Source organism: Gymnoscopelus braueri, assembly GCF_963280865.1.
Source record: "Gymnoscopelus braueri genome assembly, chromosome: 7".
Lineage (NCBI taxonomy): Eukaryota > Metazoa > Chordata > Actinopteri > Myctophiformes > Myctophidae > Gymnoscopelus > Gymnoscopelus braueri.
In genome coordinates, this window is record NC_137608.1 from 9,280,167 (window position 1) to 9,291,344 (window position 11,178).

Below are 11,178 nucleotides of genomic sequence, written 5' to 3' on the forward strand. Positions count from 1 at the left end.
TACAGTAAGTGTTAAAATTAGGTTTTTATGTAGACACATCCACCAGTTCATTAACTGAAAATGAAAACAAAAATTGAAAACAAAATAAAAATAGAAACTCATCTCAATGTAGCAAATAATGATGGCATGAGACTGCTGCTTAAAGTGCCTCGATGCAGCAGTGCACATCACATGTTTTTCAGTGTCATTGAACCCACCTGCTCTGCTGTGCTGCAGAACCTCATGTACAAATAGAGACATTTTGACTCTGACAAACAGTGCACTGAGTTCATTCATTTACTCCAAAGTTTGGAACCATATATTGGCATGCAAAACTGCACACAAAAAAAAGGATCTCTATTCACTTCATACTGAGGAGAGTGAACAATGCATTTGAAAACTAACTGTACATGAACTTGAAAAATGCATTAATGTTCACATTAATGTTCACATAAATGCTGGAGGGAGCTACTGGAGGGTCATCATTGTCAACAACAGCAAAAAAAGCATTTACATAGTGAATGGCTGCTATTTGAATAGCACACATGCTTTGGTTATCTCTTTAAGAGTCTGCTTCTGCCCTGATGTGATGTGGTCAGACTGGCTTGCCAGATGGCTATGGAGGTTTGTTGCCATGGACTGAGAGAGAGCATACAGGCACAATATGTCAGGTGTAGGATGTAAAGCATCTTGGATGAGTCATGTTGCGTTACCAGCAGTAGGAAACAATGTTTGAAGTGTTTGCTGGGTTACTGTATGGTGCTGTAACTGGGGCATTTTATTGTACATGGGGGGGTCCCATTAGCTTTCCCACTTATGATGTCATCGAGCTATGAGACAAGCATCATCTCATGGCATCATCGGACTGACGTCATACTTGATGACACGAGATACAAGGCAGATTCACTTAAAAGATCACTAGTTATGTCTCATATTATCTGAACTTATAACTGTGGGCCAAACTAAACTTGTGAAGTTGATTTGAGCCAAGATAGCGGTCGCACCCCAGAATCCCAGAATGCTATGTTGGGGCAATGCTTCCTTAGGACAGCTAGGTTTGGGTGGGATTGATGACGAGGTAGTGGTTGAGCCACGGAAGTGTGACTTCTTTAATGGTAAACAAGTGTATGATGTGGGGTGTGGCCGGTGGCACACAACTTTCTTGCTTAAAGACGGTACGGTATATACATGTGGCTGTAACGACCATGGCCAGCTGGGACATGAGAAGTCTCAGAAGAAACCAGAACAGGTTGTGGCACTAGATGCACAGTACATAGTGGCAGTGTCATGTGGGGAGGCCCATACACTTGCCCTGAATGACAAGGGGAACATGTTCTCATGGGGTCTTGGCTCTGATGGACAGTTGGGTCTTAATAACTTTGCAAGGTGTGTCCGTGTGCCTAGAAACATTAAGAGTTTGTCAGATATACAAATTGCTCAGGTAGCGTGTGGATACTGGCATTCCCATGCTCTTTCAAGTGGGGGACAAGTGTTCTCCTGGGGTCAGAATCAATATGGCCAACTGGGGCTGGGAATAGATGGACAAAGCGTTTCCACACCCCAACTCATTCAGTCCTTGCAGGGCATTCCTTTTGCCCAGATATCAGCAGGGGGCGCCCATAGCTTTGCCCTCACACACTCGGGGGCAGTGTTTGGTTGGGGACGGAACACCTTTGGACAGCTGGGTGTAAATGACAATGATGATCGAAACTGGCCAACCCCGCTGAAGTCCCTTAGGTCACAGAAGGTCATTTACATCTGCTGTGGAGAGGACCACACAGCAGCACTGACCAAGGAAGGTGGTGTGTTTACATTTGGAGCAGGAGGGTATGGCCAACTTGGACATAATTCTACTAACCATGAGATCAACCCCAGGAAAGTGTTTGAGCTCATGGGTAATGTCGTCACGCAGATTGCATGCGGGAGGCAACATACATTGGCTTTCATCCCCTCCTCTGGAAAGATGGAAGCATTTGGGCTCGGTGGCAATGGCCAACTTGGAACACGGTCTACTTGCAATAGAAAAAGCCCTGCCCATGTAAAAGGCCCCTGGGTTGCTACTAATGGCCCAATACCCTCACATACAGATAAAACACAACGTTGTTGTGTTAAGCGGATTTATGCAGGAGGAGACCAGAGTTTTGCCCACTACCACACTCCCACTAACGACCTAGTCTCAGATAATACGATGACACAACAGGACCCTCGTAGACAGATTTACACCTTGACGGCTGATCTCATCCATAGATGGCTGAGCTACTCACAAGGAAGGCTCCCACCAGAGATATCTAATGAAATTGACCTGGTGTTCTCCTCGGCGAGTTGTCTCAATGGGTCCTTCTTGGCAGCAGGTCATCCAGATCATTACAGTACCAGCAGTAAATGTTCAGGGGTGGATATGAACATGGCGCGCCTCCTGTTTCACAGAGTGGTTCAGCATGATCACCCTAAAATAGCTCAGACAATTGCAGCTAGTTTGGAGAACCTGATTCCCAGACTAAGCAACTCTCCTCCAGACATTGAGGCTTTGAGGCTCTACCTCACTCTTCCAGAATGTCCACTCTTCAGTGACCCGGATACCTACATCACTCTTGCCATCCCCTTTGCTAAATCACTCATCAGCTTAAAGGGAGCTCCGCTGAAAGTGCTAGAGAACTGGTGGTCTACATTTGAGCCCCCAGTATTTCAGAGGCTGGTGGAGCTGTACAAAGAGGTGGTGGTATATCTGCTCAGGATGCACAAGGTGGGAATCCCTCACTCAGAGCAGATCTTCAACTTCCTGGATACGTCCCTCCGTCTCTTGGAGATCCTGCATAGAGTGAGTGAGAGAGCAGGACACATCATACACTATGATAAATTCTACATCCATGAGTTGGATGGCCTGATAGACATAAAACATGACTACATCACATGGATGCAGCAGCATAAAAATAAAGACTCTATGGGCCATGATGGTGCCGTCAACCTGTGCAAGTATCCTTTTGTATTTGATGCCCAGGCAAAGACCACTCTACTTCAAACCGATGCTATCACACAAATGCAGATGGCAATGGCCCAGGCACAGTGGCACAACATCAACACCATGTTAAACTTCAACATGGCGGAGTCTGTACACCCCTGTCTCATCCTCACTGTTCGGAGGGGAAACATTGTCGGAGATACCATGGATGTCCTCAGAAGGTCCAAGAATGTGGACTACAAGAAACCACTCAAGGTGATATTTGTGGGTGAGGAGGCGGTCGACGCTGGCGGTGTGAGAAAGGAGTTCTTCCTCTTGATCATGAAAGAACTGCTGGATCCCAAATATGGGATGTTTCGCTACTATGAGGAGTCCAGGCTCATCTGGTTTTCTCGTAAGACCTTTGAAGACATTGACTTGTTCCACCTCATTGGAGTAATTTGTGGCCTGGCCATCTACAACCTCACCATCATAGAGCTCAACTTCCCTGTAGCTCTTTACAAGAAGCTGCTGAAGAGGAACCCATCACTGGATGACCTGAAGGAGTTGATGCCAGTTGTGGGAAAGAGTCTGCAGCAGGTACTGGACTACACAGAAGACATCGAGGATACATTATGCTTGAACTTCACAGTCACAGAAGACAACTTTGGTGCCACAGAGGTCTTGGAGCTTGTTCCTAATGGCCATACTATATACGTTAATAATACAAACAGACATGAGTTTGTCAACGCATACGTGGACTACATCTTCAACAAGTCAGTTGCACCACTTTTTGAGAACTTCTCTGCAGGGTTCCACAAAGTGTGTGGTGGAAAGGTTCTGGAACTGTTCCAGCCAAATGAATTGCAAGCCATGGTCATCGGCAACACCAACTATGACTGGAAAGAGCTAGAAAAAAGTACTGAATACAAAGGAGAATACTGGGCCAACCATCCCACCATCAAGATCTTTTGGGAAGTGTTCCACAATCTCACCATAGAAAAGAAAAAAAAGTTTCTGTTGTTCCTTACAGGAAGTGATCGCATACCCATCCTGGGCATGAAAAGCCTGAAGCTGCAGATCCAGCCAACTGGCAACGGAGAGCATTACCTGCCTGTCGCACACACTTGCTTCAACCTTCTGGACCTGCCGAAGTACACCAGTCGAGAAACCCTCCGTGACAAGCTTCTTCAGGCTATAGATCACATTCAAGGTTTCACCCTTGAGTGATGGTGACAGATGTTTTTCCTCAGACCGACTGAATCTTACTCTGTTACTTGCTACACTACCATAGTGTGTGAAAAGAACACCCCACAGGGGGCCAGCCGTTAACATACTTTGGTACTGTGTGTGTCCCTCTAAAGTATACCAATCACAGCGAACTCCACAACTCCACTAATGCTTCAAAAGGTGTATGGGAAAGAACTAGTTTGTATACTCTGCAGCAGTTACGTGGAATGGGTTACCTTAAGTCGAATAGCAGCATTGTTAACTTGAAGTCCTCCATAAAGAGCTGGCTGAATACCTCGACCTAATTATAATAACCATTAGTTAGTTGAGTTGTAACCGGTTACATTTTCAGTACCCATGTTTTTTTGCTATTTTAGTTATCTAGTACTATGAATGTACACGTATGAATGTATTATTGATTTTAGTTTACTTTATGTCTCTGCTTTGGGGTGGACTGTAAAAAATAAATAAATGGAATGAAATATACATAATGGTGTCAATAAAACAACAACAACAAAAACAATCATCCTAATCATATCATAATAACTTTTTGTATTGCACCTTTGATACATAAGATACAGTCCAAAGTAAATAAGTAGTCTTGGGAACCATCAGTTCCCAGGTTAACTTATATTCTTAAAAACATAAGGCTTTAAAATCAATTCTAAAATATATGGGTAACCAGTGCAGTGTCACCAGGACTGGACTAATGTGAATCTCCTCTGGTATTTGTTCAAATTCTTGCTGTTGTATTCTGGATGATTCTTATTGATTCTTCTGGTAGTCCTGTTAAAGGGCAGTTAGAGTTGTCCAGTTTGTGATAAAAGCATGCATAAGCACTTCTGATTAAAAAATCACACCCTGTGTGAAGTGGGCGGTGTGGTCATCACAGTGGTGGAAGCTCACTTCCAAAAAAAAGGATTTTTGGAAGTGCATATTCCTATTTATTGGTTATTAATGTCATCATTTGTCTCGCTTGCCAATCACAGTGCTGAATAGAGTCAGCCAATAGAGTCAGCCAATCACAGTACAGGAAAGTGGGCCAAGTGGGCCAATCACAGTGCAGGAAACTAATACTAATGAGGTGTCCCAACCCCACTTATAGGGGCGGCTACACCGCCCAAAAAGGAAAATCTCACTTTAGGCCATGTTTCATAGGTGAATAAAGGCTGTTCATGTGACCTTGTTAAAGGCCTTGAGTGCATTTTGTAACTCTTTCTGGGGCCAGTAAGGAGAATCTAGTTTTTTCCTTCATTTAATTACAGAAAACAAATGGTGAAAATTATGTGCATAATCTGCACAACTGTGGTGGACGACATTATGAAGTCTAAAAATGTGACCGAGTGGCAACATAAGGAACTAGCTAGGGAGACTTTGTTTGTCTTCCACCTAGATATAATCTAGCCCCTCCCACTCATCTTTTGCAGCCTTTGTAGCACCACTATGTGTAAGTGAAATCACTTTAGGCTCTGTGTTAGAGACCCCTCAATATGTGATTCGAATTTTGGGTCGATTGGGACAATCCCCCCCTTTTTTGTGCCGTCGAATGGGCCCTCAGGCAAACTTTGTAAGCTAATTATAGCCAATCAGGTGGACTATCAAAACTCTATATGATATGTTTATTACATGAGTCCAGGGATAATGTGATTTGTGCAAATGTTTGACCAGCAAGGCAGAATAGGGCATAGCAGTGGTGGCCATTTTCTGGTTCCATAGTTCCAGACTCCATTCATTTTCCCCATAGAGATATCCAAAAAATATTTATATCAATGTATTTAGGCCTAGAATCAAGCCATCCAGGATCCTGATGAATCATAGCCATAAAACATTTGAATATGTGAAAAAAAGTTTTGAATATTTAATTATATGATATACTATATTTAATAAATACCCTTTGTTTTGCGGTTTTCAAATATTCTTGATTCTAGGCTTAAAATAATTGATGTAAATATTTTTGGAAATCTCTATGAGAAAAATGAATCGGGTCTGGAACGATGGAACCAGAAAATGGCCGACACTGCTATGCCCTATAACACGTGCATTCTGCTGGAAGCTGTGCTCAGCCTGCAGTTGGTCTGTGTGTCAAACACTCTGATTTGTTGTGCCATGCTGAAACAGGTGCGGGAAGTGCCTCTGGTGCTAATTAAAGATCAGACCATTGTGGACACACTGTGCAACCTCTTCATACTGGTATGGGTTGCTACACTATGGAAATTATTCCGGTCAGAGGATCCTTTATTGCTAGAGTTGTTTAGTCACTGAAATGAGGGGAACATGCAGGTATAGAGTAGGGGATGCAAATGCAGCAGGGGGTGGAAATGTGTGTGTGCATACTTGTGTGCGTGTGCATGTGCATGTGCATGTGCATGTGCATGTGCATGTGCATGTGCGTGTGCGTGTGCGTGTGCGTGTGTGTGTGTTTGTGTGTGTGTGGTCCATCCGTTTCACAAAATAACTCACTGATGTTTTAGTCTTAGTTTCTGTTGTCTGTTCATTGCCTCTGATCTAGTCAATGTGTATTCAAACCATAAGATGTTGGGGATCAGGCTTGTGTCTCGCACCAGAAAGTACTCTGATATTGGCCATGCTGCTATCTTGGGGAAACGTGGTGCGAGCGCCTCTTGAGTGAAAAAGAACCAGAATATGCCAATGGTACTACCCGCCACTCCACCACAGAACACCTGGCTCCAGGTGTGATACAACAGGTAGACCCTGCCGTATGACACTGACAAGGCTGTGCCAAACAAGATGACGGACAGCATGTGCCTCCACAACAGGTCCACACGTGGTTTGTTGTCCGTTTGATGCATTCCTAAATAAAGGAAAAGAAAGAGGTAAACAACAAAGAACCAGATGAGCTGGGCATGACTGGAGGGCATCCCATAGCCTGCGGCCAGTGTTGAATGAGCCCCTGCACATGGGCGTGGCTCTTTAAGAATGTGCTTCAGTAGCCAGTTCGCCCCCTCATTCATGATGAGCCCGCTCCCGTTTGAATACAATGAGCGTAACAAAACCCACGAGGATTGCTATAGGAAGGAGAGTGATGTAGGCAAGCGCTTGTCCCAATAGGTCGTCCTCTGGGAACTCTACGTGTGTTAGAGAGATGGACCGCCATTGAGTTAATGCCGAGCACTGCTCCTCCGACGCCATCTTACCCGGACACAACCGACACGTATGTCCTTCACGCACACATCAGGAGGGATAGACAGTCCATGTTATGATGATTATTATGATGTCAGTAGGCTACTATGACGTCATATTGATGACGACAGGTATCTCCACATATGGGCATAAAAGGGACATAGACAGGCAGATACAGAGATCCCCATATATGGGTATAAAAGGGACACATACCATACACACTGAGGAAGGCTTGATGCCGAAATGCGTCCGTGTATGCTGCCCATGGCACTGGCAACAAGGTACTAAGTGGAAACTATGGGTAGATATTCTCCACTGGAGATGACGTATTTAACCACAAACCTGGACATGAGAAGTGGAGGATTATTTTGAATGGGTGATGCAAAAAACGTGATGCATTCTGATTCTGTATCCTATCCTACATTACAATTGAGAAAAGTCAGCACTTCCTGTCCCCCGCTGAAGCCACCCCCCTGAAGCCAATTCATTGTTTCATTACATTACATTATTACATTACAGTCATTTAGCAGACGCTTTTATCCAAAGCGACTTACAATAAGTGTATTCAACATAGGTAGGGAACGAAAACTACTAATCACCAGAAGTCTTTAGTGCATTTTCTGCAAAAACAAGCAACCAAGAGTATACCTAGCGCTAAGGTAAAAGTGCAGTATATCAGCTACCTATTTCCTTAAACAGATGAGACAAAATAGCTAAATCAAATGAGCATGAGCTAAAACAAATAAGTGTATCGACTAAACAAGATCCAATAAACAATACAGCAATAGAAAACAAGCGTTCGTACAACTAGTTAACAACAAGTAGGTCAGGCAGAGAGGAAGGGTAGTGTTTCCTGAAGAGGTGGGTTTTCAGTCTGCGGCGAAATATGGGCAGTGACTCTGCTGTCCTAACATCAGTGGGAAGTTCATTCCACCACTGTGGGGCCAGAACAGAAAAGAGTCGTGACCGTGTGGATCGGCCAGAAGGACCCTTGAGTGACGAGGCAATCAGTCGCCCCGAGGTGGCAGACTGAAGTGGTCGGGCAGGGGTGTAGGCATCGACCATAGCCCGGAGGTAAGAAGGAGCTGTTCCTTTCACTGCCCTATAGGCTAGCACCAGGGTTTTGAACTGGATGCGAGCCGCTACGGGGAGCCAGTGTAGAGAACGGAGAAGGATGGTTGTGTGGGAGAACTTGGGGCGGTTGAACACCAGACGAGCCGCAGCTTTCTGAACAAGCTCCAGAGGTCTGATGGCAGATGCCGGAGCACCAGCAAGGAGGGAGTTGCAGTATCAACACAACAACAACATATCACATGTCACTACAACACTAGCCACAACGTGCGCACTACATTTACGCATTGCTTCGTCCACTTTCCATTGCTCTCTATACATTTACCTCTTTGTAGCATAATTATTATCGTCCAACAATATTTTGCCACAGTAGCAACCACACCGGAAGGGGAAACCCTTTAGCACAAGTTAAGTTTCGGTTTCCTTTTTGCCTCCGGGTGTTGCCACATAAATGAAATACAAGCGGACCATCATGGGCTCTGGTGTTGCCAAATCATGTGCGAGAAACAAGCACCGGTGTTGCAATGAACGTCTACACGCTCTACTGTCTCTGTCTCCGATGTGCTGTCTCTGTCTCTCTGTCTGTCTGTCTGTCTGTCTGTCTGTCTGTCTGTCTGTCTGTCTGGCTAGTAATAACTATATTACTAATAATATTAAATTAAATGAAACAGGTTCAGAAACATGAAAATTAAACGTATCGTGGTTTGCAGAATTAGGTTCCATGGTTACCTGATGTTTATGACCATAGCACTGGATGCCAGTCTGGAGCCATGTGGAACTCCATATTTGGGCAGCACTGATGTCACATTTGATTATTAGTCATTCAAGGAAGGCTAGCATAAGAGCCTAGGGTCTCATTCATTTAACAGTATAGCAATGATCTGTATTGGGTATTTGTCATTGAGACGTTTCCTTTTGTCCGCCAGTTAACAAAGGCTTTTGGGCCAAAATGGCCACATCAGCAAGTGCAAACCTGAGTAAGGTTGTCAAGCAGCATTACATGAATCTCTCTCAAGGAGACAAGGTCCAGGTCATGTATGTGTGGATTGATGGGTCTGGAGAAGGACTGCGCTGCAAGACCAAAACTTTCGATTCTGAACCTACAACCATTGAGGATATTCCAGAGTGGAACTTTGATGGCTCCAGCACCCACCAGTCAGAGGGCACCAACAGTGACATGTATCTGATCCCCGCAGCCATGTTCAGGGATCCATTCAGGAAAGACCCCAACAAGCTAGTTCTCTGTGAAGTCATCAACCATAACCGCAAGCCTGCAGCAACCAACCTCCGGCATAGATGTAAGCAGATCATGAGCATGGTGATGAACCAGCAACCTTGGTTTGGTATGGAACAGGAGTATACCCTCCTAGGCACAGATGGACGTCCCTTTGGCTGGCCTTCGAATGACTTCCGTGGCCCTCAGGGACCTCATTATTGTGGTGTGGGAGCTGATAAGGCCTTCGGACGGGATATAGTGGAGGCCCACTATAGAGCTTGCCTGTATGCTGGGGTTCAGATCTGTGGAACCAACGCCGAAGTAATGCCAGCTCAGTGGGAGTTCCAGATAGGGCCTTCTGAAGGGATCAATGTGGGCGACCACCTGTGGATGGCTCGCTTCATCCTTCACAGAGTCTGCGAGGATTTCGGTGTGGTGGCCACCCTCGACCCCAAGCCCATCCCGGGGAACTGGAACGGTGCCGGCTGCCACACTAACTTCAGCACCAAGGAGATGCGGGAAGACGGTGGACTGAAAGCCATCGAAGAGTCCATTGAAAGGCTGGGCAAGCGGCACAGCTATCACATCCGGGACTATGATCCAAAAGGGGGGCTCGACAACGCCAGGCGTCTGACTGGTAGCAACGAAACCTCAAACATCAAGGACTTCTCATCCAGTGTGGCCAATCGCAGTGCCAGTATCCGCATCCCTCGTTCGGTGAGCTACGACAAGAAGGGATACTTTGAGGACCGCCGTCCATCTGCCAACTGTGACCCCTATGTTGTCAGCGAGGCTTTGATACGCACATGTCTGCTCAAAGAGGAGGGGGATGAGCCCACAGATTACAGCAAATGAGCGCCCCCTGCTGCCAAAGTGCCAAGTGTCATTACAAGTATACTGTATTTTATCAAAGGACCACATACCTGTCCATACGATATGTCATTGGCTAGTCACAGATCTAAATATATGATACTTAAACATCAATCATTAGGCAGCAAGTCAATTTGTGGATTTATGGACTTTCGACTCAACTAAACTCAGATTCGGTTTGTCCGACCAAAACGTCCTTGGTCGGACAAAGCACAGGTCAACGATAAAAACAAAAATGAAAGAATAAATGAACAAATCAACCTTTAAGGTTCAGATTTTCTTTACTTTACTTTTTTTCATGCCAATACAGTGGCAGTGCTGAACACATTTCAAATTGAATCCACATGGTTTGATATCTTTTGTAGAAATGCTTTCTCATATTTGGACATTTTGCACCTTAATCCCATGTACAACGCACTGACTTTTGTCTTTTTTTGTGTGTGTTTTTTGTCTTTTTAGTAAGTATATCATGCACAGTATACATCTGCTGCTATGCTCACGCAGCTTTTATATCTTATCTTAGGTACCATGTGTAAATATGGAGATAACTTGTTTGTTCTTTTTTTGTTCTCTTGTTTGATCTCCTTTCCCCCTTGCCTCCCCTCCCCCTTCTTCTTCCCTTTCTTTTTTTATGGAAATAACGATGGGAACTTCACCCACTTTTTTACTTCTTTAAACCTGTGATGTGACAATAAAGCTGATTCTGAATGAGTGTTAGATGATATTTAACAAT

At 44.8% G+C, this 11,178-nt stretch overlaps 2 protein-coding genes and 1 pseudogene across 3 annotated transcripts; 2 read left to right on the forward strand and 1 right to left on the reverse strand.

The window, feature by feature from the left end:
• Positions 1 to 997: 997 nt before the first annotated feature.
• On the forward strand, positions 998 to 4,147 carry LOC308088870 (putative E3 ubiquitin-protein ligase HERC4; the record flags this gene model as incomplete). The annotated part of the gene is made up of 1 exon (XM_080433455.1): positions 998 to 4,147. The coding sequence occupies one exon, from the start codon at positions 998 to 1,000 to the stop codon at positions 4,145 to 4,147; it is 3,150 nt and encodes a 1,049-aa protein (XP_080289581.1).
• Positions 4,148 to 6,603: 2,456 nt separating this feature from the next.
• LOC308088662 (dolichyldiphosphatase 1-like) lies at positions 6,604 to 7,303 on the reverse strand (annotated as a pseudogene). Its single transcript has one exon. The product of its transcript is annotated as a dolichyldiphosphatase 1-like (transcript).
• Positions 7,304 to 9,308: 2,005 nt separating this feature from the next.
• On the forward strand, positions 9,309 to 10,430 carry LOC308088474 (glutamine synthetase-like; the record flags this gene model as incomplete). The annotated part of the gene is made up of 1 exon (XM_080432936.1): positions 9,309 to 10,430. One exon carries the CDS (start codon positions 9,309 to 9,311, stop codon positions 10,428 to 10,430), a length of 1,122 nt encoding a protein of 373 aa, XP_080289062.1.
• Positions 10,431 to 11,178: the final 748 nt, after the last annotated feature.